Source organism: Mytilus galloprovincialis, chromosome 8 (genome assembly GCF_965363235.1).
Source record: "Mytilus galloprovincialis chromosome 8, xbMytGall1.hap1.1, whole genome shotgun sequence".
NCBI lineage: Eukaryota > Metazoa > Mollusca > Bivalvia > Mytilida > Mytilidae > Mytilus > Mytilus galloprovincialis.
This window is the reverse complement of record NC_134845.1, coordinates 12,066,670-12,094,611: the sequence shown is the minus strand read 5'-3', so window position 1 is coordinate 12,094,611 and position 27,942 is coordinate 12,066,670. Positions and strand designations below refer to the sequence as shown.

General features: G+C 33.9%; 2 protein-coding genes across 3 annotated transcripts; one reads left to right on the top strand and one right to left on the bottom strand.

Annotated features, from left to right (window-relative positions):
* Window positions 1-3,904: 3,904 nt before the first annotated feature.
* On the bottom strand, window positions 3,905-21,684 carry LOC143085095 (heat shock 70 kDa protein 12A-like). The gene is made up of 5 exons (XM_076261279.1): window positions 21,553-21,684; window positions 9,539-9,902; window positions 8,754-8,972; window positions 5,494-5,650; window positions 3,905-5,107 (listed from the first exon to the last, which is right to left on the bottom strand). The coding sequence occupies exons 2-5, from the start codon at window positions 9,854-9,856 to the stop codon at window positions 4,059-4,061; spliced, it is 1,743 nt and encodes a 580-aa protein (XP_076117394.1). The 5' UTR covers window positions 9,857-9,902; window positions 21,553-21,684; the 3' UTR covers window positions 3,905-4,058.
* Window positions 21,286-27,402, top strand: LOC143085092 (heat shock 70 kDa protein 12B-like). Of its 2 annotated transcripts, none has more exons than XM_076261277.1 (5): window positions 21,286-21,350; window positions 24,363-24,713; window positions 25,082-25,300; window positions 25,834-25,993; window positions 26,274-27,402. In XM_076261277.1, the coding sequence occupies exons 2-5, from the start codon at window positions 24,396-24,398 to the stop codon at window positions 27,323-27,325; spliced, it is 1,749 nt and encodes a 582-aa protein (XP_076117392.1). In that variant the 5' UTR covers window positions 21,286-21,350; window positions 24,363-24,395; the 3' UTR covers window positions 27,326-27,402. The 2 variants fall into 2 exon arrangements, with proteins under 2 accessions (XP_076117392.1, XP_076117391.1); XM_076261276.1 differs by lacking the exon at window positions 21,286-21,350 and adding an exon at window positions 21,663-21,749.
* Window positions 27,403-27,942: the final 540 nt, after the last annotated feature.

Genomic DNA, 27,942 nt, shown 5'->3' with positions numbered 1-27,942 from the left:
GCATATGTCAGCAGAATTCCTGTAGGATCTTGTGTTTTCATTGAAGGGAATATCTCCATGTAAAAAAGTCAGGTGTTTGTTCACAACAAAACCCTACATGTCCGGAGATTTCCTACTGTAAAGGGTCAGCATTATGTAGAAATTTTAAATCATGTTCCTTGACAGATGAACTAGAAGATACTCCTGGTATAACTCTGTTGTGTGGATCTCTTTGATAAGATTTTTGAGTTGTAACTGTTTTCGAGGTATTGAGTGTTTTTTGGTTTTAATGAATTATTTCATGAGCTTAGGCAAAATACGCCTTCATTATAGAAGGCTTCTTCAGGTAAAATAATAATATTTATCGTGTATTGCTGAGGTTGAATGTCAGCCGGCAAGGTAACTACTGTAACTTTAACAGAAATTGTATAGAATACATCAAGTGTTTGAAACACGCCAATTATAAGAATAAATTGATTTCCTAATTCATTATTTTTTTACTTTTTTGAGATAACTCATTGTTAATTGATTTGAAAACATGTCTGTATCTGAAATTTAACCTTAATTGGTGTATATATCTTCAAGTTTTAAAAGTATGGAAGAAAAAAAGGAAAACACAGAATTTGATCTTTGACCTTATTTCATGCAAAACTGTTACCACATTTCTTTTTGACGACATCGATATTATAAAAGTACTCATTTTTCCGAATCCAATGATATATAATATAGCCATATAGTATGTTTGACGATTAAATATAAAAAATATTGGGTCTGGTCACCGTACTATTTAGGGCCCAGCTGAAGGACGCCTCCGGATGCGGGAATTTCTCACTAGATTGAAGACCTGTTGATGACCTTCTGCTGTTGTTTTTTTCTATGGTCGGGTTGTTGTCTCTTTGACACATTCCCCATTTCCATTCTCAATTTTATGAATTAAAACCATTTGTTTAAAACACTTTACATACAAATCCTGGTCTTTAGATCGGATAGGTTGGGTCAATTCACATTGATCAGAAATAGAAGGACGTTAACGTTACTATAATACACTAAATGAAAATGCCCACAGGCATTAGTATGATAGTGATGGGTGTAATACATTTCTGCAAATTTCCTAAAATTGCGATTTTCCCCAAAGTAAATGTAATCTACGTCCCCCCCCCCCAACATGCATTCTTCTTTTCCGCATTCCAATTGATCAGTTTCTTTTCATTACATAATTACATAAAGGAAAGAAATGTAATACCTCTAAATTCTTCTCAAAACTAATGCTAATGCAAATTCAGAAACAAACACGTAAGTGGGCCCCAAACCTAACCAAATTCTAGGACCATGGGACAACAGAACAAAACAAGGACTGAACAAAACAATAATCAAACAACGCGTATGATCAACACTTATTTACAGGCCTCTTACTTGGGACAGGCATATGTATACATAGAATGTGGCGGCATTAAACAGGTTAGCAGGCGTCTTAACTTTTCCCTAACCTATGACAAGTTTTTTTTATGGTTTTCAAAATTACAGTTCAATAGTTTTCCATTTTTTTTAAACGTTTCCTGATGAATAGTTAAGTTCAACTGACCAAATCAGTTATCACTACATAGATCACCTAATTCATGTTTTGATTCTACTCTTTTACGTTCAAGTTAGTAGGTTTCTTATTGTTATCCATGAAAGACACCAAAAAAACGGGTTACTGGTCCTACCTTTTTATTCGTAATGTGTTTACACTCCGTGCGATGGGGAGCTTGACTATATTTATATTACAACACATAATGTCTTTTCCCATTTTATATGATTGGGTTCCGGTCTGTCTGACATAAAATACACATAATATCATATCCTCAAATTCGTATGTTATTACACAATAGTATAGATTTACGATGTTAACACAACCCTTATAGTATTTAAATATACACTTACAGAACAGAGAAATTAAAGTTCTGAATGTAAAAGTGAAATGAAGATGTTTTGTTTTCTGTACTGTGAAAGCAATTGTTTGTCTTTCATTGTATCAGATTTTTTATACTATCAAAATCCTTGTCCAGAACAAAATAAACACAAGAGTGCACACACTGAAATGTCTCGCCTTCTTTACTAATCATTGATATTATGTTGATAGTCCTAAGTATAAAGCTTTATTACAACTGTCACATAAACTTAACATTAACCAAGATAGCTAAACAAAGACCAATGAACCATGAAAATGAGGTCAAGGTCAGATGAACCATGCCAGGCAGACATGTACAGCTAACAAAAGTTCCATACAACAAATATAGTTGACCTATTACTTATAGTTTAAGAAAAATAGACCAAAACACAAAAACTTAACACTGTGCAATGAACCGTGCAATTGAGGTCATGGTCAAATAAACCTGCGGGACTGACATATAGATCATAATAATTATATTTCCATACACCAAATATAGCTGACCTTTGGCATATAAAATTAGATAAAAAGACCAAAACTTAAAAACTTAACTTTGACCACTGAACCATGAAAATGAGGTCAAGGTCAGATGACATCTGCCCGCTAGACATGTACACCTTACAATCATTCCATACAACAAATATAGTAGACCTATTGCATAAAGTATGAGAAAAACAGACCAAAACACAAAAACTTAACTATAACCACTGAACCATGAAAATGAGGTCAAGGTCAGATGACACCTGCCAGTTGGACATGTACACCTTCCAGTCCTTCCATACACCAAATATACTAGCCCTATTGCTTATAGTATCTGAGATATGGACTTGACCACCAAAACTTAACCTTGTCCACTGATCCATGAAATGAGGTCGAGGTCAAGTGAAAACTGTCTGACGGGCATGAGGACCTTGCAAGGTACGCACATACCAAATATAGTTATCCTATTACTTATAATAAGAGAGAATTCAACATTACAAAAAATCTGAACTTTTTTTTCAAGTGGTCACTGAACCATGAAAATGAGGTCAAGGACATTGGACATGTGACTGACGGAAACTTCGTAACATGAGGCATCTATATACAAAGTATGAAGCATCCAGGTCTTTCACCTTCTAAAATATAAACCTTTTAAGAAGTTAGCTAACGCCGCCGCCGTAGCCGCCGCCGCCGCCGGATCACTATCCCTATGTCGAGCTTTCTGCAACAAAAGTTGCAGGCTCGACAATAGATTATATATGACAGCCATACAAATATATGCAATACAAAGAGAGAAAGCAACCAATCTTTGGTAGCAAACAAACGTAGCATTGCCTCGATCTGTGAATATTCCTAATTTGAGGACACGATTTGGTGTAGTGGGTGTTGATATGAATATCAATTATATGGTAATTTTTACAAATTCAATATTTGCAAAAGTATAAATTATTCGAAAAACTTAGAATTTTTTCCCAAGGCATAGATAACCGTAGTTGTATTTGGCACAACCTTTTGAAATTGTGTGTCCTCAATGCTCTGTAACTTTATAAGTTTTTTGGCTTTCTAGCTATTTTTATCTGAGCGTCACTGGTGAGTCTTGTGTACACGAAACGTGCGTCTAGCGTATCAAATTATAAACCTGGTATCTTTGATAACTATTAATACCTCTATGTTAGGCAACTAGCAGCCAGATGTTTATTTCGTCTCTAGAGATTCGACTTACAATGAAATGTGTGTGTGTGTGTGTGTGTGTGTGTGTGTGTGAAGCTATAGCATAGAAACCTGAGAAAACCCCAAATCTCTTTGGTTCTACTGTAGAGCAGAATTGCAGGCTATATGTAAAATGATCATCATCTTGACATAGTTATTCATTTTATGTCAGGACTTGAAATATACAAAATCGTGTTCCTCGTTTGAATTTCGCAGGTGGGATTAAATCGGTCAACAGAAGGACGCGAATTTCCAATTTAGAGTGACTTACTATACATGTTGAATACAAATATAGGAATACATGTATTTCCTTATATGTAAAGCTAAAACCTTTATTCTTGCAATTACATCAAGTAGAACTATCAAAAGTTTTCAAATAAAATCAAGGAATAATTACAGTGTTCTATGTACAATGTTTGAAAAGGCATTTTATGCTGCAAATGCACCAGTTATTAAGCATTTAGCGTAGGAAATTAAGTTTAGCTATTGTTTCTTCTCCAGTGCCCTTATTAGTGGCTTTAACTTCTACTTCTGTCCCACCAAAGGTAAGTTGGACCGATACTTTTCGGTTTTTCCCTCCTCGTGTATCTGGCATATTGACAGTGAGTTCCCCTAGATATCTACAGGACGGATCATCTGTGTAACGTGGATCTTTCTCTGTCGAGGTGTAAATTGGGACAGACATCCCCGTTTGGTCGGAATATAATGGGTAATACACGTGTTCTTCGAAGGCTTCGTTTATATCGACAGCCTGTCCTATCTCAACATGCTTGCTAAAACAATCTCGACATTTAATAGTTCCTTCTGCATCGAATTTCTTACTTTCTGGATCACCTTTTTTAAAGTTTCTATTTGTTTGCACGCCATAGGTTACTTTACAAATACGCGTGGATATAATTCTTGGTTCGTATCCATACTGTACTGCCCCTTTTAAGACGGCTAAACCCGACTCCTGAGGAATGATAATAGTTTTCCCAGGAAATCCCTTTTCAACTGCATCCCTCAACATCGGCGATTCTGAGAATCCACCAACCATTAGGATCGTGTTTGTACCTCTAACTTTCGCCTCGTCGAATATACCATTTAAATGTTTGATTATATGCTGACACGCGTTATCAAAGAAACATCGGGCCACATCTGGATCAACCCGTAGTTTATCCCCAACCCATCGTACTTTCTTTGACGACGCCAACGATTCTCGAAAATCAGTTCCCTTTTCTCTCTCAAATATTTCACTTAAAGTAATCGGCACTTTAAATGTAACTTTTGATGTCTGATCTGGTTTAATTTGACGCTTCTTGATTTCAATTTCTCTACACAAGTCTAGATGGCCAGCTTTATCTTCATCACGGAATTTGTAAACCGTCTCCGGTCCTGCAAGCTCCATCAAATATTCTTCAAACGCCTGGTCAACCTTAGTTCCACCCCAGTCACCACCATTGGCCATATAAAGTTGTTTAATGGTCCCATCAGTTTGTACTTCCTGTACTGTGATATCAACTGTTCCACCTGTAAACGAAAGTTAAAAGGCTTTTAAATAAATATATATATTTTCAATGTAGACTTGGTTGACCTTGTCGATCGTCACGATGGTATAGTTTCATTACATGTACTATTATCTTTGAATTATCTTTAGATCTTTTAGAATCTTATAAAACTGCATTTTAAATAATACAGCCAAGAATAAGTATACGATTTTTATTAGTCTTAAATCATACAATAGGATTGTTACTCAATAAACAAACAAACAATCATATATTAATAAACGATACAAACAAGCAAACAAACAAACAAACATTTGAGTAATTAACGATAGACAGAAAACAATACAAACTTTAAGCATTGATCATGACCGTTATATCACAGATGTTTGCCACTAAATATTGTCAATTTACCTCCAGCATCCAATATAAGGTATTTGGTCCCTGGAGAGAACGCTCCCAGGGCAGACTTTGCTCCAGCTGCTAACCGTTCCACGGGAAGATGTTTGCAATAGATAGAAGCAGCTTCTGGTTCCAAGGCCAACATCAACTGACTGTTGGGAATTCCCCCCTGTAAGCATTAAATGGAAAAATAAATAATAGAATAAAAATAACCAGATGCTCCACAGGGCGCAGCTTTATACGATCGCAGAGGTTGAATTCTGAACGGTTTGGGCAAGTATGGACACAACATTCAAGCTGGATTCAGCTCTAAATTTGGATTGTGATTAAATAGTTGACACAGCATAGGTTTTTGACACAGAATGAATGTGGTCTAATGACCATAAGGATTATGTACCCTTGTGCTGATTCAATGCTAAACATATGGAAATTTTATAGAAAATCCACAGCCTTTTTCCTTGCACTCTCATATTTGACAATTTGATGACTGATAGATATAGGATTATTGCATGCAGTGCTAGCATTAATTTCCTTAAAACAAGTTTATCAATGTAGTTATTGGTTAAAACAAATAAAAATATCATGGACCAAATCAAGTACACCTTTAAGGGTGCGCTCGACTTTAGTCACTCAACACGAAGTATTTTGGAATTTACAGGTTGGTTTGAACTTTTTGTAAAAATTAAACACTAGCACATCATAGAAAAGCAAGTGAGTAATCTATGTTTCAAATTTTATAACACAAATCTCTGTATTAAAGGCTGTGGATTTTCTATAAAAATCTTGGTTTATTTGTCACAAAGTACTCTTTTTCTATTAAATGAAATGAAACAGTAAATAATAATGCTTTGCATCAAGTTTCCCCTTGGTGTATGTACAAAATGGCCTATCTCTATTATTCATTATATCTGTAGTTTTGATACAATTGAAGTTTGAAAAATTCGTACAAAAATGGCTACAGAAGGGGTCATAAACCTTAAAGTCATATGAAACGAGTGAGTGGTGAAACATAATGTTTATCAAATTCTTGAACCAATGCATGTATATATCATAAACTTAGTCCTCTGAGCACGATTTTCTCATTTTTTACGCAAATATATCGTATAATCGTCAATTTTTTTTCTCTCTCTGTCTGTTATGATTTAACAAATATGGCTGCTCATTAAATGCCGTGTTTTGAAGCCGAAGTTTACCGATTGTCACCTTATAGTAACTGTAAACAAATAACAAAAAGCACGGATATTGAGCACGTGTTTAACATGTATAATCAGATAATTGTTTATTTTCTTGACAGATCCATGCGTATTGCGATCACCGGATTTTAACGAAGAGGGTTACGCTCAGGTCACTATGCATACGGAAAATATGTCGGCGAATTGCTTCCTGGAAAGGAAGCAATTACAAATAAGTAAACTCCTTCTAAATGTGGACAAATTAAAGAATTTTCCTCAGAAAAAAATATACGTACATAAGTTGTATAATGAAAATTATCCATTTAGTTATAAAAAAACATATGCATATTTTTTTTAATTTGAGGTTTCTTATGATTTTAAAAGCTTTGTTTTGCCTTTGAGCAATTCACTATGCTGTTGAATATTAATCCTCTCAAAAAAATGTTTAAAGAAATTTTCTTTTTATTTATGAAATCTGAAATGAGAAAAATTGCCCCCCCTTTTCTTTCACATCCCCCTTTTCCTTATTCCAAAACTGATCTCAATTCAAATTTCTAATGGAGTTTGCAACAATAACTACTCATTTAAATACATCATAAAATATTAAAATGTAAAAAAAAGTGCTTGTAATCACTGAATGGTAAAGATTGTTTTAATTTATTAGTTGGTAGTAAATGTGAATATACATTGTATATTGTATAAAACAATGATTTAAGTTGATTCAACTACTATTCTGGACAAAGAGAGATAATTCCAATTTTCAAAGAATATTTCATAAAAAAATTCTTGCTATTGCACAATATTATGCAATTAGATATTTCTTGCTATTGCACAATACTGTGCAATTGAAGATTTCTTGCTTATTGCACAATACTGTGCAATTGAAGATTTCTTGCTATTGTGCAATACTGTGCAATTGAAAATTTTTTGCTATTGCACAATACTGTGCAATTGAAGATTTCTTGCTATTGCGCAATACTGTGCAATTGAAAATTTCTTGCTATTGCACAATACTTAATATAATAATTTTGGACCCCGATTTGGACCAACTTGAAAACTGGGCCCATAATCAAAAATCTAAGTACATGTTTAGATTCAGCATATCAAAGAACCCTAAGAATTCAACTTTTGTTAAAATCAAGCTAAGTTTAATTTTGGACCCTTTGGACCTTAATGTAGACCAATTTGAAAACAGGACCAAAAATTAAGAATCTGAATACACAGTTAGATTTGGCATATCAAAGAACCCCAATAATTCATTTTTTGATGAAATCAAGCAAAGTTTAATTTTGGACCCTTTTGGACCCTAATTCGTTGGGACCAAAACTCCAAAAATCAATCCAAACCTTCCTTTTGTGGTCATAAACCTTGTGTTAAAATTTCATAGATTTCTATTAACTTATACTAAAGTTATTGTGCAAAAACCAAGTAAAATGCTTATTTGAGACATGTTTTGGCCCCTAATTCCTAAACTGTGAAGGCTAAAACTCCCAAAATCAATCCCAACCTTCCTTTTGTGGTCATAGACCTTATGTTAAAATTTCATAGATTTCTGTTCACTTAAACTAAAGTTATTGTGCGAAAACCAAGAAAATGCTTATTTGGGCCCTTTTTTGCCCCTAATTCATAAACTGTTGGGACCAAAACACCCAAAATCAATCCCAACCTTCTTTTTATGGCCATAAACCTTGTGTTTAAATTTCATAGATTTCTAAATATTTTTACTAAAGTTAGAGTGCGAAAACCAAATGTCTTCGGACGACGAAGACGACGACGACGACCATGATGACGACGCCAACGTGATACCAATATACGACCAAAAAAAATTCAATTTTTGCGGTCGTATCAAAATAAACAAGAATTTGATAATAAGCATTTTTCAAAATATTGGAATAGGTTTCGACAAATCTGAAAAATCTCACACGACGAGTTTGAAGAATTGATCAATGCGGTTTAAAAAGCTGGGCCGACCTTACATATTGACCATTCAGGTGTCAAAATATTTTGACTGGCCAAAGATATTAACATATGGGGTGTCCAAATATCGGAACTGACCCAAGACATAAATAGCTTCTAACACTAAATGTTTTTTAAACATACCGTTACAGCAGCTTCTCTCATGAACTGTTTGGCCGGATCTGACCATATGGCTGGTACTGTAAGAACCCATGTGATCTCAGTCTTCTTCACGGGCAGGTCTTTTTTTGCAATCTGTTTCATTAAATGGTCTCTCAGGTAATTTATACATGCTGAAATTACCTTCCCAGCAGGCAAGTGTTTACCCTTATCATCCTCAATTGTTAGGTCACGTGGTATTTCCTGGAACAATCGGAAATCACAAACTTAATTAATATATAGTACTCGTATATGGAGGACTTTTAAATTATAATTCAATAATATATGAATACGCATTCTGTTTCCATTGAACGCTATTATGCTTTTAATTTATTTTGATTGCGCGGAACATGCATTGAATGATAGTAAAAGCAGCAGACAGAAAAAAAATAACAAATCGAAAAAAAAATGTGTTTTGTATGAACATGATGAATATACAAATCTGTACATATTAATATATTATAAATACAAAGTCTATGATTGAAAGTATAGTAAAAATTATTACACAATTTTCCATACGTTTATTAATAACACTTAAGTGTGTGTTTCAAGATATGTCAGAGTGCCATGCTGCTATGATTTTTTTTTAACTGATAAATGTTTTCTGCAGAATAAACTTCAGATATATACGAATTCGTTTGAACGTGTTTAAGGGATCTTTGGATTTTAAACATGAAAAAAAGATTGTAAATATTTTTTTTAAAAGGGGGGATTTTAAAAGTACATAACAAAATACACCTTTAAATCTTAAAAATATGACTTTCACATACATGATTTCTGTACAATTGCATTTTAAATCTGCGGAAGAAGTACCAGTTTTCATGAGCTTCATCTTCTGCCAAAGTTGTGTACTTTTCTTCAGCTTCGGCTCCAAAGGAATGAAAATCTCCATTGTGATCAAACAGGACACAGGTTGGCGTCTTCAGTGAAAGTCCTGCCGTTGATCCCAATGTCCATGTGTATCCAGATATCTTTAACGGATCTTCTTTGAAATCACCCTTAAAGGCAAAAGCATATCCAGAAAAGGTTGTGCCAAAATCAATAGCGGCCACTAAAAGCGGATCTGACACCGTTTCCGCACAAGCCATGCCTGTCACTGTTCTCACGTACTCTTAATACACTGCGTCCAGTTTACTGTGCGAAAAAAAATAATTTATGTAATATATGTATTGAGATAAATGAAAAATAAAAGCATATGGCAAGTAAGTTTTTTTAATTCATTTAACCACAAAAAGATGTATATTCTTAATTCAAAACTATTTATGTGTGTAGTCGGTACTGGTATTTGTCTATTTCAAACATATTTTGTTTGTTTACGTATGTAAAACGGATGAGACACAAGTTAATCAAACTTATATATGTATACGATAAAATTTCCTCAATACATGGATGCATGGCAGTAACAGACAGTTAGTTGGCAAAAAACTAGCTTTTTCCAATATGTTTAAATGTTTTTTTTTAAGTGCTATTGTTTTTTGAATTTTAACAACTTCGTTTACAACCGAACGTCTTTATAGACTGATCGGAATTATCAAGGTAAGTTTAGCAGACACGTAGTTGTTAACCGAATGAAAGAGACGCAGATCGTTGTCTTGCGTTACTAAAACACCAGTATATGTTTAGGCCCCCGCTGAACAGAGGGGGCATTAAGTTTTCCCGTGTCCGTCTGTACGTCAACAGGAACGTACGTCCCAAAGTTAGTATCCGTTCTCTGACCTTAGTTTATCTTAACCAAATGTTATCAAACTTAAACAAATGCTTATTACCACAAAACACAGATCGAGTTTGAATTTTGGTGATGTAACTTTAACAGTTATAGAGTTATGCCCTTTTACAAATTGACTTTTTTGTTTCCGTTCTCTAACTTAAGTTTCCTCAGCCAAATATTATGAAACTTATAATACACAAAGCTTATAACCACAAATGCAGATTTAGTTTGACGTTTGAGTTGCATCACTCAAACCGTTCTAGAGTTATGCCCCTTTCCAATTTGGAAAATTGCTCCATAGTTTCCGTTCTCTAACTTAAGTTAGCCTCAACCAAATTTTATAAAAAAAAATTGTACACAATACTCTACACAATACTTATTACCACAAAATAAAAATCAATATTGAATTTTGTATTGTAACTTTTACTCTAGAGTTATTAGATACATGAAGATATGGTATGAGTGCCAATATGACAACTCTACACCCAAGTCACAACATGATTTGTTACTGTAAATAAGAATAAGATTTTTTTTTTTAGTTTAAATCCTAACAATAGGATTGTTACTAAATAAACAAACCAATACAAAACAAAACTAAAATAAAGAAACAGATAGACAGATATATAGCAATATTAATTACAAAACGATAGACATTAAACACTGTATTAAAAGAAAAGCCATTCACTGGGGTAAAGCTGGTGACCGTAACTGCATTCTAGGTCATCCCAAGATGTCGGATGAAAAATAAGGTCAGTATCTGTATTGTCTGTTACAGTGTTTTTATATCATTTTCTTTACAAAGTATACATTGATACGATATAGATTTATAATAGATTCACACAGAAATCACAAATTACTACCGAAAAATGTTCAGGAAACGCGAAATTCAATTTGAAAAAATCGCTAAGATGTCCGTAAATCATTATCAAAATATTTTCAAGATGACCGTAACATAAAACAAGGATGACCGTGATTGTTAAACAGATGACCGTAACTTGTAAAAGATGACCGTAATTTGTAAAGAATGACTGTAATTTATAAAGGATGATCGTAACTTTTAAATCATGACCCTCAATTCTAAGAATATCCGTATTTGTATTCATAGCTTTTTGTTGTGTTTGTCTCAATAGGGGCTTAGTTAGCGGATATAAACATGTTTCATCAATTTATTTTTAACTATTTACCGTATTTTGAGTGCATGACAGTGATAGTAAATTGCAAATTTCTCGTAAACAATGAAATATTTATTGATAACGATTTTAAAATTTTAATACAAATTGACAGAGATACGACGAAAAGTTGAAGAAACAAGAATGTGTCCCTCTGAGGTGTCTCTAGTACATGCCTCATCTACACTATAATTTTCTATGTTCAGTGGACCGTTAAAATGGGGAAAAAACTGTAATTTGGCATTATGATTCTAAAGATCATATCATAAAAAATATGTGTACTAAGTTTCAAGTTGATTGGACTTCAACGTCATCAAAAAACCTCCTCGACCAAAAACTTTAACCTGAGGTGGGACAGACGGACGAACGAGCAGACGAAAGGACGAACAAACGAACGGACGCACAGACCAGAAAACATAATGCCCATGAATGGAGCATAAAAATTACTAATCAAACATATGAATATCCGGTAATCGAGCCTGTGTGTATGGTTCCAGAGGAAGCAGATTAAAATCTTAGTTTGTCTTTATATATGAATAATATTGCTGTATATACAAATCGACAAGGTTCCCCTCAGTGGTGGATCCAAAGGGGGGGGGGGTCCGGGGGTTGGAACCCACTTTTTTATTTACCGATCAATGCATTTGAATGGGGACACATAGTTTGAACCCCCTTTACCCTGAGTTGGGACCCCCCCCCCTTTTTTTGAAAATGGCTTAATCCGCCCCTGACCCTTGTGATACGCTATACTCACAAGACTATTTTAAGGATCAATTTGGCTTGAGCTCGCCTTCACTAGTTTGGTCGTAGTATTTTAAAAACAGGCTTTGTTATTTTACTTGTCAGACAAAATAGAAGACAAATCAAAACGATATAATATCAATGGGTGTACATCCATCGGCATTTTTAAAAAAGTGCATTTATTATATGTCATTACAAGGAATTCCAGAAATAAAAAAAAGATCTTTTGGCTTTTAGTTGGAGGCTGTGCAGCACACTTTTTTTATTTACTTGTAATGTGTCGTCTAATCGCGCTTTTGTTGCATGTTTCCCCCACTTTTTCATGAGCATGTCTTGTTGTATGTTCATTTTAAAAATTATACCCTCTACCGTAAAAAAAGATATATATGGTGAACTTTGTATTTAAAGCACGTCTTATTTTCTCCTACCTATAGGATAATACTCTCATATAAATACGTTTTATATCAACACCATTAATCATTTGATACAAAAAAAGTAGTTATACAAATACGGATATTTCTTAGAATTGTCGACCATCCTTTAAAAGTTACGGTCATCATTTAGAAATTACGGTCATCCTTTACAAATTACGGTCATTTTTTAACCAATTACGGTCACCCTTGTTATGAATTGCTGATTCTGTTACGGTCATCTCGATCGTGATTTACGGTCATCTTAGCGATTTTTTTAAATCGAATTTCCTGTTTTATGCACATTTCTCGGAAGTAATTTGTGATTTCCGTGTGAATCTTTTATAAATTTACATCGTATCAATGTCTCCTTTGTATGGAAAATGATATAGAAACACTGTAACAAACAATACAGATACTGACCTATTTTTTCATCCGACATCTTGGGATGACCGTGAATGCAGTTACGGTCATCAGCTTTACCCCAGTGCCATTGTAGGTCAAAGTACGTCTTCAACACGAAACCTTTAAACTCACACTGAGCTAGAGGTAGGGTAAATAGCTTTACAAAATTAATTTAAAAATGCTGAATTTTTCATTTCTGTTCTCTAATTTAAGTTTAATACCTCAGACAACCAACTGTAATGATATTATATGTATACAAATTACAATACTTATTTCCAAAAAACTCAGATCAAATACTTAGTACAAGTACTATATATACCATGGTTCTTACGAGTTAACATATTTAAACAAACGAATCCGAAGTGTTAAATATGTTAATGAGTAAGACACATGGTATATACAATTTGTAACCTAAATAAAATGATTGACAGCTTGAAGACTAAATAATTGGAAATTGATCACGTTACAGTTTTATCCAATGAAATGGAAGCTCGCGCAAGTCACTTTAGCGCCTAGTGTACATGTATGATCTTCTGTGGTGTATTTCATTTAATAGAGCCCTGATATTTGCGGAAAGTAAAGAACATGTCGGATTTTCCCGATTTTTTAGTTTTGCGACCCGTGTATGATCGTATGCGCAGGTAATTTCATTTTGTCATCAGAAAGTGAACAAAAATGTCGGATTCAAGCGACAGGGATTACATATAATTCTAATGACGGTAAGATTTGGGTTTTTTTTTGATGGTTTTCAAGGTATCACACAAATTAATCATATTTTACTGGTTGTTCATGTCATTGAAAAATGCATATTTACACATTTAAAGTTTTCGTACAAACTGCTTTCCTTCTGTTGTTTTATTCTCGAGGTTTTATTAATTCGATAAAATACTAAACAGTGGCGGATCATGGGGGCGTAGATAGTGTACGTCCCCCTATTTGATCGCAAAAGAATCATGTTTTTTTTCACAAATTTTTGTATCCGATATTTATTCCTTTTTCTATAATACCCCCTTTTAATCGAAATTTAATAGAATTTTTGCAAAGAAATCGGGACTACATTGTAGTATTACATTTTTTTTAGAACTGAAAGAAGAAACTTTTAGTATTTTTTTCCAAAATTAAGGAAACTCGTAATAATCCAATATAGTTTGAAAAGGGTTTCTTAAGATGTGGTACAGATGATTTATTGCTTTTTGTTATAAAATGAAAACAAATGAAAATCTTGACCTTTTCCATTTTTCAGTTTCCTAAATATTTCAGAGGCGGATACCTTTAAAAAACCAGGTGCTCCGCAGGGCGCAGCTTTATACGACTCCAGTGGTTGAACCCTGAACAGTTGGGGCAAATTTGGTCACAATATTCAAGCTTGATTCTGTCTGAATTTGGATTGTGATCCAATTTTTGACATAATATAGGTTTTTGTCACAAAATTAATGTGGTCAAAGATCTTACAAATCGATTGCACAATACTGTGCAATTGAAGATTTCTTCTTGAAACTTTTCAAAATTCGAAATTTGAAAACTTTTGAAAAAAAAGGAAGCCCTTCAAAAAATGGTAAACAAAAAATTCCCCCCCCCCAACTTTTTGAAACCCCCTTGAAGCAATAACCCTTAAACTCAATCCCATGCTTTCCATTGCAGTATTGAACCTTGTAGTACAATTTCAGTTAAATCCATACACTTAAACAAGTTATTGTCATGATTGTTTGGAAACTAGAAACATGCTTCTTTTTGGCCCTTTTTTGGCCCCTAATTCCTACATATTTTGGGCAATTAACCCAAAACTTAATCCCAGCCTCCCATTTGTTATATGGTACATTGTGGTACAATTTCAGAGAGATCCATAGAATTACACATAAGTTATTGTTTTGAAACTAGAAAAATGCTTGTTTTGACCCTTTTTTGGCCCTTAATTTCTAAACTTTGGCCCCATAACCCCTAAAATGAATCCAAACCTTCTACTTGTGGTTTCCAACATTGCGGTATGATTTCAGAGCAATTCAAATACTTCTACATAAGTTATTATCCTGAAACTACTAAATGTTTGTTTTGGGCCCCTTTTGGGCCCCTAATTCCTAATCGGTTGGGACCATCATCCCCAAAATCAATCCCAACCTTCCTTTTGTGGTATTAAACCTTAACTGAAAAAATTTCATGAAGATCTATTTACTTAAACTAAAGTTATTATCCGGAAACCAATGTGTCTTCGGACGACGACGACGCAGACGACGTAGACAACGACATCATACCATTATACGATCCCAAAAATATTTTGGGGTCGTATAAAAAAAGAGTGGAGCTTCGGCCATGGAATAACATGATCAAAGAGCTGAAAGCTATGAGGAAAAATTACGCCATTGTCTCTAATATTGGGATATTTTTTATGCAAGTCTTGATTTTCACATACCGTAATTAGTTTAACAATGCAACATGTCTCGTAAGCATATAATTGATATTCGTATATGTGTGTGTGTGTGAAGTGAAGATGACAACTGGCTGCTTTTTTTTAAGACAAATGAATAGGTTATAAGACTACCTGAATTGTACAAATAAATACCGTAGAAAGGCTGGTATATTTCTCACTGGTACATAGTCCGAACCCCTTTCTCCCCACAAAATTTTAGGTAAATAATATTTTTGTTACTGTTATCAAAGGTCTAATGAAACTCAGGAAATTTCAAAGAATTCTAGTCAAACCGGCACCTGGTTAAATTTGCACCCGGTATAGTCAAATCGGCACCTGGTTAAATCGACACCTGATATAGTCAATTCGTCACCCATGTTAAATATATATTTTTAACAGTATTTTAAGCAAACAGAGTAAAAATAAGAAACGGGTTGCCAGAATTTTGTTCAGTATTTAAGCAAAAAGAGTTAAATACGTAAGGAAGGGATTGTCCAAAAATATTAACTTTCACATTTTTGGGGGTTCATGTATATTTTGTATATATTTATTTTTCTCGAACTAAATGTGTACATGGTGTATTTTTAATCATATATATGAGGTATTGGATATTCTTTATGCATTTTTTAACCAGTTGAGTATTTACAGGATTGCTGGTTTAATGCTGTATAAACTTTCCTGAAAAAAAACCACCTTAAATTTGCTAATTATTTGGCATGAAAGTTTGATTTATTGAAAGGGACTCATAGTTTTCCATTTTATTTTTCTAATTGTCTCATTGTTAAAACAACAGCTTGGGTAAGGGCTTCGTTGTTTACCTTTATACACAACAGCATATTAACTATGTACTTGGTAAAATTTATTAATCAATTGAATAGAAAATATTATAACAAATATTATTGGATGCCGAATTGACCATGTTGACTTCAAATAGGTGCCGATTTGACTAGATGCCGATTTGACTTGTACATTTCAAATCCTCTGCGGTCGTTTGCGGTATTTTCATGAGAAAAACTGTTTTCCATCTTCAAACAGAAGTAGAAACTGCTTAAAAATGATTCTAGAACGCTTCATGATTGTTAAAATAAGTTTAATTCACTTAAAAAACAATTTTGAAACTTGCGATGGCCACAGACCACAATTAATTTCTCTATCAGTTCTTTATAACGTTTTGTATCATTAAAAAAATTGCGCCATGCACTTTTGTCAAATTTTTTGTGTGTGTAATGTATAGTCCTAGCTAGTCCAAATATATATCCAAAATTCAGAAAGATTGAACCAATCACTTTTACAAATTTAGCCAATACACATCCATACCCCTATTGACAAGTCAAGAGATGTTCCGAAAACTGTAAATATGACCTTTTTGCACTTGGCCTAATCACTCATTCCATATCAAAATCAGTTTAAATACAACATACAAAAATTTATTTCACCTCTCTTCTTTCATTTCCACCCAAAAAAATCTAAGAAATGAGTGAGGAAGGGAAAGAAAAAAATTAAGGAAAAATACACTCTAATTAAAAGGAACCATTAATTGTGGTCTTGGGCCCGATGTTTAAACAGGAAGTTTAAAAAGCACGTGTCAAAGAAGAAATTAACCGGTGAGAGTCGAAATCCGTACATGACAATTATCACTATAATACGACTTTGAAAGTAAAACAGTTCCATCCTCTTGTAAAACAGTCTTTATTATACATATCACATTAATGTTTGAAGGGTCTTAAGCTTATACAAACCATATAAGTCGGTATGAAACACCAAAACGGAATGAACAATAACCGATTACGTTTTGTAGTTTACATATTCTAAGCGGGTTTACGGTTGTGTTTTTTACTATGTTTGGCTCGTTTCAATCTAGCAGATACCAGTTTATTTCAAATGCATTGAAAAGAAACGAGAAATTTGTAATGAAAGGTTTAGTTTTTATATCAATCAGTTTTAATTTGATATTAAATAGAAATAACTTAATAATATGGATGAGTTAAAATTATTAGTTTGAAAAATGATGAGAGCGCCCTCTACAATATCAATGATGGCGGAACGTAAACAACCACCTCGCCGCGAAATTGAACTTGTTCTCTTATTTCTTGCTTATTGTACTCTATAGTCCACACCCCCTCTGGAAGGTCCAATTTTGGAGAATAAAACCGCGGACTATACAAGCCTTTCTATGGACATGTATGTAAACTGGTTCCCTTCCGACTACAAGTCAACACTTTGTTCGAGTGTAGCGGAATACAAGCAGATACCAGTTAGTTTGTAAAATAGTAAATATGAAACCGAGTGCGGTAGGCGGAGGCAATAATCGACTTCCTGTTGTTCTGGTCAATCATGACAATGGTATCGGAACAATGCCGCTGAAGCGTCATTTTCCAAAAAATGAATATGTTGTACCATAGCTAAGCTCCGCCTTCTTTCCTTTGGATTCTAGTTGAGTTACATATTTAATTAGCAAAGAAAAAACTATGGTACAAAATTAATTTGCATATAATATACCATGGTTTTCTCTCAACACTCTTTTTAAGCAAATAATTTCATTAAAACATCAAAGGAAAAAATCCAATTTATGTTACAAATTTAGATAGCGTCACTTTTATCCGTTCTTCAGTTATATCCTTTTATGACCTTTTATGATTTTATTCAGTGATATGACAGCGTGGGCATCATCTGTGTCCCATGGACAAATTCCCAATTTTTGTTTTTTTTTTAAATGTTTACCATTTTCTGCGTCTGCAATCTGGGGATGAAAGTAACATTGATAATATATATATATGATAATGTGTCATGTTTTTATTAACTCACCTGGCCTAAAAGGCCATGTGAGCTTTTCTCATCACTTGGCGTCCGTCGTCGTTGTCGTCGTCGTCGTTAACAATTTTTCAAACATCTTCTCCTCTGAAACTACTGAATGGATTTGGATGAAACTTAGCATGATAGTTCCTTAGATTATCCTGCACAAAGTGTGTGCTTCGATTTTTGATCCGTCAAAAAACATGGCCGCCGTTACTTAAAATAGAACATAGGGGTCAAATGCAGTTTTTGGCTTATATCTCGAAAACGGAAGCATTTAGAGCAAATCTGACATGGGGTAAAAATGTTCATTAGGTCAAGATCTATCAGCCCAGAAATTCTCAGATGAATCAAACAAACCATTGTTGGGTTGCTGCCACTTAATTGGTAATCTGAAGAAAATTTTGCAGTTTTTGGTCATTATCTTGAATATTATTATAGATGAAAATAAACTGTAAACAGCAAAAATGATCAGCAAAGTAAGATCTACAAATAGGTTAATATGACCAAAATTGTCAATTGACCCCTTAAGGGGTAAATGTCCTTTAATGACAATTTTTCACAATTTGTTCATCATATTTGCTAACTTTAAAAAATCTTCTCCTCTGAAACTACTGAATGGATTTGGATGAAGCTTAGCATGATAGTTCCTTAGATTATCCTGCACAAAGTGTGTGCTTCGATTTTTGATCTGTCAAAAAACATGGCCGCCCTTACTTTAAATAGAACATAGGGGTCAAATGCAGTTTTTGGCTTAAATCTCAAAAACGAAAGCATTAAGAGCAAATCTGACATGGGGTAAAAATGTTCATTAGGTCAAGATCTATCAGCCCTGAAATTTTCAGACGAATCAAACAAACCATTGTTGGGTTGCTGCCACTTAATTGGTAATTTTAAGGAAATTTTGCAGTTTTTGGTCATTATCTTGAATATCATTATAGATAAAGATAAACTGTAAACAGCAAAAATGATCAGCAAAGTAAGATCTACAAATAGGTTAATATGACCAAAATTGTCAATTGACCCCTTAAGGGGTAAATGTCCTTTAATGACAATTTTTCACAATTTGTTCATCATATTTGCTAACTTTAAAAAATCTTCTCCTCTGAAACTACTGAATGGATTTGGATGAAACTTAGCATGATAGTTCCTTAGATTATCCTGCACAAAGTGTGTGCTTCGATTTTTGATCTGTCAAAAAACATGGCCGCCCTTACTTTAAATAGAACATAGGGGTCAAATGCAGTTTTTGGCTTATATCTCAAAAACGGAAGCATTTAGAGCAAATCTGACATGGGGTAAAAATGTTCATTAGGTCAATATCTATCAGCCCTGAAATTTTCAGACGAATCAAACAAACCATTGTTGGGTTGCTGCCACTTAATTGGTAATTTTAAGGAAATTTTGCAGTTTTTGGTCATTTATATCTTGAATATCATTATAGATAAAGATAAACTGTAAACAGCAAAAATGATCAGCAAAGTAAGATCTACAAATAAGTTAAATATGACCAAAATTGTCAATTGACCCCTTAAGGGGTTATTGTCCTTTAATGACAATTTTTTCACAATTTGTTCATCATATTTGCTAACTTTAAAAAATCTTCTCCTCTAAAACTACTCAACCAAATTCAACCAAACTTCAACTGAATGATCAGTAGGGTGTATAAAATAAAGTTTGTGTTTTATTTTCTATTTTGTCTAAAAACATGGCCGTCATGGCTAAAAATAGAACACAGGGTAAAATGCAGTTTTTGGCTTATATCTAAAAAACTCCAGCATTTAGAGCAAATAAGACTAGAAGTTAAAATATTTATTAGGTCAAGGTCTACCTGTCCTGAAATTTTCAATTTGCAATTTGCAAAAAAAATAATTTGTTGTGCTACTTCCAAAAAATAGAAAATATTCTGACCAGAAAAAAAACCATGTCCCCCTACAAGTTAAATGGTCCATGCCTAACTGTTATTAATGAAATCATTTAACTGTTTTGCTGTTATTGAAGCCCCTTGCCCCTTCTCAGCAGGGGAATAAATCCAAATCATGAATGAAGAAATTCGAAAGAATAACAATTTAATAATGTAACAATAACAATTTTATTGTTAAAATTCTTTTATTGTAACTATAATGTAATAAAAATAATCTCATTTTCTTTATTTATAAACAGTAAGTCATATATATTTGTAATATTGAAGAATTATTGTTAGCTGTACATGTTTGCCTGGCATGGTTCAATATATTCAATAAGGCATTGCTTACCAGGTGAGCGATTCAGGCTCTTGAGAGCCTCTTGTTTTTAAATGTTTAGCGTTTTCTCTGTCTGCAACCTCAGATGAAAGATGAAAGTAACATTCGAGATATATGATACTTTGATTAGTTTCATATCCGTAACTACTAAGGTTACGGACACTTGAAGGGCCCATACATTTTGTACCTGATCAGCTATGACGTCAAACCATTTTTCGACAAAATGTTATACCAATACCATTGCAAAGTTTCTATTTAGCATGTGCACTATAGTGATTCTCTACTAATTCTCTAATGTGCTATCTTTTATATTGCTTATTGTATAAAATTTATTAGATACTAGTAAACAGTCAACAGTCACCGAATATCGGACCCCTATTTGAGGGCCCTCACGGGGTTTTTGATTATGTGATTACTTGGCCGTTTTTTTAATGATTATTTGATTATTAAGCCAAATATTTCATGATTATTTGATTACCTAGGACTGTATTTTTAGTTTATGATTATTTGATTACTAAAGATAAGCAAATATTTAATGATTATGTGATTATATTGGCAAAAAAATGGTGATTATGTGATTACTAGGACCCCCCATGAGGGGCCTCCTATTTGAATAACTATTTACTTTCGGTTTCCTTTCCCTTGAAGCCAATGACCCAATGCATGACCGTTAATGTCAACATGAACCGTTAAAGAAGAAAAATATAAGGTAAATATTACCTTGACGGATTGATCATAACATATATATAGTAAAATACAGAACTGAAAATACATAGGCCCCTAAGTGCACCTGAGAGTGACACAATGAAATTGTTACAATGGCCATGACTAGATCAGTAGATCAGATGTTTTGATTTCAAGTAAATTTTCAAATGTTTCCAGATGATAAGTGCCGACTAATAAATACTTACAAATTACATTCTCTTAAAGATGTTTATAACTGTGAATATTTTGAATCGATTCACCTTGATCACATACCATAGACTTTAAATAAACACTTTAACACACACAATTGTGAAATAACAAACATTGATCACGTGGTTTATATGTGTATTTATCTTCCGGGTTGCTATCACAATCCAATACACAGTATTATTCATTACGACAGGTATGTAAAACTTAAAGTTGATTTAAAACACATATTGGTCATCGATTGATGTACCCAAGATAGTTTTACATTTGTCTAAGTTCACCAGAACTTACTTGACCAATGTTAATGATCTGCTGTGCTGTTACAGTACATTTTTCAACTGTTCGAGCTATTTGCTTACCCTCGATCCACGACTAGGACGTACCTTTTACGCATTATAAAGTCAATTATGATAGAAAGATGTGTGTGCATGAACATAAGTCACCACATATGATCAAACAACTATGACATTTACGGAAAAAAACTCGTATGTCTTGTCACGATATTGTACATGCATATATAATAATGTATTTACCACTGAGAGGCAGTTTTAGGAGAGGGAGACAGTGTACCTCCCCCTAAATTGAAGGGAAAACATTGGTTGATTATTTAGGGAATCACTGAAGCATGATTTGATCAGGCCCCCTCTCATGAAACCAGGTAGTAGGCTATGGAAACATTTGGATCCGCCACTGTTTATCATGTTTATGCAAAAGTTTTATTTGTTTGGATATTCGAAATCTGGATTGCCATTAAAGAACAAAATGTTACCAAAAATGCATAGTTATATGTTTTTAAAGTTTCTTTAGTTTATATTTGATATGTTTCTACCATATTTAATTTTGTACATTTGATAACAAATTTAAACACGTGATACAAATGAATTCACGATCAAGTTTTTGATAGAAAGGTGCCCGGTATTAGAAAAATAGCAGAATACCAATATTCTCTAAAACCAAAGAAGATGCACCAGCATTTATTGTTACGACGATTTCACTCATGGAGTTTTGCTTAAATAGATGAAGAGGAAGATGATTTATTTTCATTCAAATAGGCACACATGTCATGCCTGTTGGTGACCTTCTGTTGTTGTCTGTTCTATGGTCGGGTTGTTGTCTTTTTGACACATTCCCCATTTCCATTCTCAATTTTACACTAAGAATTTACTATGAAATTTAATTTTCAAAGTGCAAAATATTTAGAACAAAGTGGCCGGTCATTTTTTTGCGAAAGTGAGGTGTTCACAACAATACTTTTTATTATGTTGTTATTTTGGCAAGTCAAGCCAAGATTTTTACAGAAAATCCACTTACGTTTTTACAGTGATTCTCATTTTAACATTTTAAAAAAACCGTTTATTGTTTACAAAAAAATCTCAAACAGCCTTTACAGCCCCCTTTACAATCCAACAATACCCGTGCTGAGTCTCTAAAGTAACCATCATCCCAGAAGGTGTAATTGGATAGTTCATATTTGTGAATGTTTTAACTCGTATCTTTATTTAAAGACGTGTTTTAAGGAAATCATTGTCTAGCACTAAATAACAACTTTGTATTTGTCAATCACAGACGCCCGTGGAGCAGAACAATTACAGTTTACATTTAATTTAATTTAAAAGATTAATTTATATAACAACAAGCAACAACGAACACTCGAGTATATATTGATGAAACGGATTAGACTTACAAAATTATTGAACTGCCATTGCGATCCGGTCCCTTTTTTCTAAATCGATGGTCCCTCGACCATTCTACTTCTACTTTAAAATAACAAAACCAAAAGGGTACGCTAGGGCATATAAATATGGTAAACTTATTAAATCAAATGATAAAGAAGTGCGTTCGTGAATAAACAATTATGGGCCATCGCATGATTTTCAACAACGAGAAAAATCCATATTGTATATTTAGCTATAAAAGGCCCTGACAGGAAAATCGTGAAAAACAAATTTAAAAAAGAAAACTAACGGCCTGTTTTATACTTAGTATACAATTACAATTACGAAAACACATATGACCGACGTGAATCAACGATAACTCTCTCTAGATATAAGCACATAGGAGTCTACTCCCGTATTCGGAAGAAGAAGAAGAAGAAGCACTCTTTTTTTTTCATATAGAATGCCTGCTTATATTTGTTGTTTTTATTATCATGTGCTTTTTAGTAACTATTTAATGAGTTTAGTCCTTTTCGACCGATTTTTCGCTTGTTCTTAATGTTTACTCCGTGTTGAATCACCGCTATCCCAAATTAGAGGTAATGTAAACTTTTTTAGTTGTACCAAACATTTTATACCTCGCGGCATTCTTTGTGTGCTTGTCCCAAAATTGGTAACATGTAACCAAGTGGTAGTTGGTGTCTTTGGTTGCTGTCTGCCGTACTTTTTGTGTGTTTTTTCGTGCTGATTATTTAAGTATAAATCAGACCTGTGGTTTTGTTTTTAACCGGATTTTTTTGGAAAATGACGCAGTCATTGTTCCATTACTGCCGACCTGAACTTCATTACATTTCTCTGCCTACCGCGCTTGGTTTCGTATTTACTATTTTCCATACAAACTGGAATCTGCTTGTGTTATCATTATGCATGATCATTGTGTAGTTATCAGCCAGGAACCAGTTTTATTAATTCTCTTCTCGTTTTGTCATGTTTTTATAACTTACTGTACAGAATGGGGTTTTACAATGACGAAAACTGTACGATGGGCTGTTGTTGTTTACATCTTTTTTTTGTCTATTGGTCGTTATGAATAACGTTCTCACTGTCAGTCTTCCCACGTCTCTTTAACTTTATATTGATTATATTACTTTCAGCTCAAGCATCTGTAAAGAAACCACTGGTTAAGAATGGCGTGTGGTGAGACAATTTCAGAATCGTTACTGGTGGCAGCTATTGATTTTGGTACAACCTTTTCGGGATATGCATTTGCTATAAGAAATGACTACAAAGTTGATCCTACAAGAGTATCTGGTAGCCATTGGCATACAGGGTCACAGCCAGGTCTTTCCCTCAAAACACCCACATGTATTTTGTTTAATCAAAATCAAGTTTTTGAGTCGTTCGGCGGGGAAGCAGAAGATAAATATACTGAGCTAGCACAAGAGGAAGAACATATGGACTGGTTCTTCTTTAAAAGATTTAAAATGCAACTGTATGACAAAAAGGTTTGTAAAATTGTATCAGAATGTAATACACACCAGGTTCTGAATTGCTGGAAAGAAAGTTTTTTTTTTATTATTTAAATGACAGACTGGTTGCTTAAATGTACCAGGGAACGGTTTCATGGATACCTACACATAACCTCATTCAAATTATGTTTCTGTTGGACCATGTGGGATCATTGGCGACCAAACCACATGTCCTTAATATGTTATAGTCAAGATAAAAAGCATCATTTTGGACAATTTAAATTGAATTTCACGGGGAGATATCATTAACCAGACTGTTTTTCTATTTTTTCATTGCGATTCACTGTACATAACATTTACAATGTTAGATTTTAATTTTGTGTAACTACATTTAATACCAACAGGAAATATCGAGGGATTTTATGTTGGAAGGTGAGAATGGTTGTCTGATGCCAGCGATGAGAGTCTTCACAGAGAGCATTAAATTTCTCCGGATGCATCTAGAGGAACACATTAGAAGTAAAACAGACGGTATTAAGCCACAGGAAATAGACTGGGTTCTAACGGTACCAGCTATCTGGTCAGATCCAGCCAAACAATTTATGAGAGAGGCTGCTAATAATGTATGTCCGATTTATATAGAAATAAATCATAAAATCTCTAAGATTCTCATAACTCAATAATGAAACTGCTATTGTTAGTACACATTCAAAGAATTATTCAAAAAGCTTTACAAGGCCAGTTTTCGGATAATATATTTTTACTATCCCTGCCGTAGCGGAATCCGAAAGAGCATTAAGTTTTTCCTTCGTCAGTCTGTACGTCTGTCCTTACATAAGCATCAAAATTGGTGTCCGTTCTCTCATTTAGTTAGCCTTAACCAAATATTAACTTATACACAATGATCATTACCACAAATTAAAACACAGATCAACTTTGAATTTTGGTAGCGTCACTTTTACCGTTCTAGAATTGTGCATCTTTTGAAATGAAAATTGCTGAATTTTTCATTTCCGTACTCTTACTTTAGTTTGCCCGTTAGATTAAATGTTATGAAACTTATACACTGTGCTTGTTTAAGAATTAAGTATTAATTGTGTTCCTATTGGTCATCGATCATGTTATTGTCTTACAAACTGACTAATACTTTTTTCAGGGAGGAATTCCCAACAGTCGCCTGATCTTGGCGTTAGAACCAGAAGCTGCATCTATCTATTGTAAAAACCTACCTGTCGACAGAACAATTAGTTCTGGGGGCAGATCTACACTGGATGCTTTTGCGGCTGGAACCAAATATCTTATTTTGGATGCTGGAGGTAAATCTATAGTTACATATACATTTCACAGTAATTTTAAAAGTCTAAATGCAATAGTTGATTATCAGCATTTATGTCAAAAGATTCACACTTATGGGTAATAATGATTACCGTTAGTTTACCATTGTTTCTAATTTATGTATTAACTTATAGAAAAAGTGTACACATTCATGTTCCAAAAATATTTTCGTTTAGCAAAATAACCACTATGCTCGCAAAATAACCACTATATGCTAATGATATTGTGTATTTAACTATTTTGCAATAATGTTTTTCACAGGTGGTACAATTGACATCACGGTACAAGAAATAAAACAAGACGGTAATATTAAACAGATTTATATGGCCAATGGAGGTGATTGGGGTGGAGTCAAAGTCGACCAAGCCTTTGACGAATTTATGTTGGATATTGTCGGAATGGAAACGATGGACAAGTTCCGGAATGAGGACAAAGCAGAATATTTGAGCCTATGTAGGGAGTTCGAGGTTAAAAAGCGCGGCATTCGTCCAGACAGTACAGCAAAGATTACACTTCGAATTCCTTTAATTTTGAGTGAAAAATTCCAGGAGGTGAAAGGTGTTTCTTTGAAAGATTCTTTTAAATCAAACAAATCAATGTCATGGATAGGTGACAAATTACGCGTTGATCCTGACACTGCTAAAGATTTCTATAGTGAAACTTGTCGCCAAATTACGCATCACCTCAATGGTATATTCCAAGAACCAGCAGTTGTTGACACTGAAATAATTCTTATGGTGGGTGGCTTCTCAGAATCGCAAATGCTTCAGGAAGCAATTAAGTCTGCATACCATAACAAAACTGTGATAATTCCCGAGGAAGCCGGACTTGCCGTGTTGAAGGGAGCCGTTCAATTTGGATTCAACCCTAAAGTAATAAATCCCCGAATTAGCAGATTCACGTATGGCATAAGTACAAACAAACGTTTCCGTCCCCATACCGACCCAGAGGACAAGAAACAAATTGTCAATGATATCATGTATTGTCGTGATAGATTCGGCAAGCATGTCGAAAGAGGTCAGCCGATAGAGGTAGGGGAGGTCACTGATCAGAGAACTTATAATCCATTAAAAGGTGACCAGCGTAGAATACGCCTTCCTATTTATGCATCTCGTGCAGTGGATCCAGAATATATAGATGAGACGGAATGTTCCTACCTCGGCGATCTTGAGGTTGATGTATCCGACATTCGGGGAGGATGTGAACGAGAAGTCGTAGTAGGGATGAGGTTCGGAGGAACCGATATTGCTGTTGAAGCTGTGGTAAAATCCACTGGTGAAAAGGTGGATGCACGTTTCAACTTTCTGCGTTAACAATAATATTTGACACTACCGCTTATAATTTCTAATCTAAGGATAATAATTAATAACCAATAAACTATTTCTGTTTACATGATTTACATAGTCAACACGTTTGAGGTTTCACACCAATATGCTTTTTATGTTATTTCGAATTATCTGTTTTTGAAATATATAGACGTTACGCGCGATGTTCGTACCTCATTGGAAATTCGGAGTAGTTGGCAAGATGCAAGTCCAAAATATATAATTGTGTGATATCATATTTTATTGCTATTGTACGTATTTTAAAAAATAACGATTTTTAAAATAAAAACGAAAAAAATAATTGTTGAAACTATGTTTTATGCTGCATGCGACAAGCTTCATTTTTTAAAAAACCGCGATTTTTAGGTTGTCCCGCGTAACATATTTCATTTATTGTAACCACTAAACTATGATTTTCGTCAAAACAATTTAATATTTTGAAAAACGGTTTTTTCCATTATTAAACAGGAAGGTTCCTTCAGTCTTTCATGCATTTTTTTATGACGTTATGATGACGTCATAGAAAAAAAAACGCGTTCCATACTACAAGGGCAAATCTGTCCCGCGGGAAAAAAAATGGGATTCCAGATTTTAGAATCAAAAAA

Coding starts and splice junctions, on each gene's coding strand:
- LOC143085095 (XM_076261279.1), bottom strand. CDS start 9,856: ATGGCTTGTGCGGAAACGGTGTCAGATCCGCTTTTAGTGGCCGCTATT. Junction 8,973..9,538: donor TGCAATTGTACAGAAATCAT/GTATGTGAAAGT, acceptor CGATTGTTCCAG/GAAATACCACGTGACCTAAC. Junction 5,108..5,493: donor CCTTATATTGGATGCTGGAG/GTAAATTGACAA, acceptor TTTCGTTTACAG/GTGGAACAGTTGATATCACA.
- LOC143085092 (XM_076261277.1), top strand. CDS start 24,396: ATGGCGTGTGGTGAGACAATTTCAGAATCGTTACTGGTGGCAGCTATT. Junction 24,714..25,081: donor TGCAACTGTATGACAAAAAG/GTTTGTAAAATT, acceptor TAATACCAACAG/GAAATATCGAGGGATTTTAT. Junction 25,301..25,833: donor TGAGAGAGGCTGCTAATAAT/GTATGTCCGATT, acceptor TACTTTTTTCAG/GGAGGAATTCCCAACAGTCG.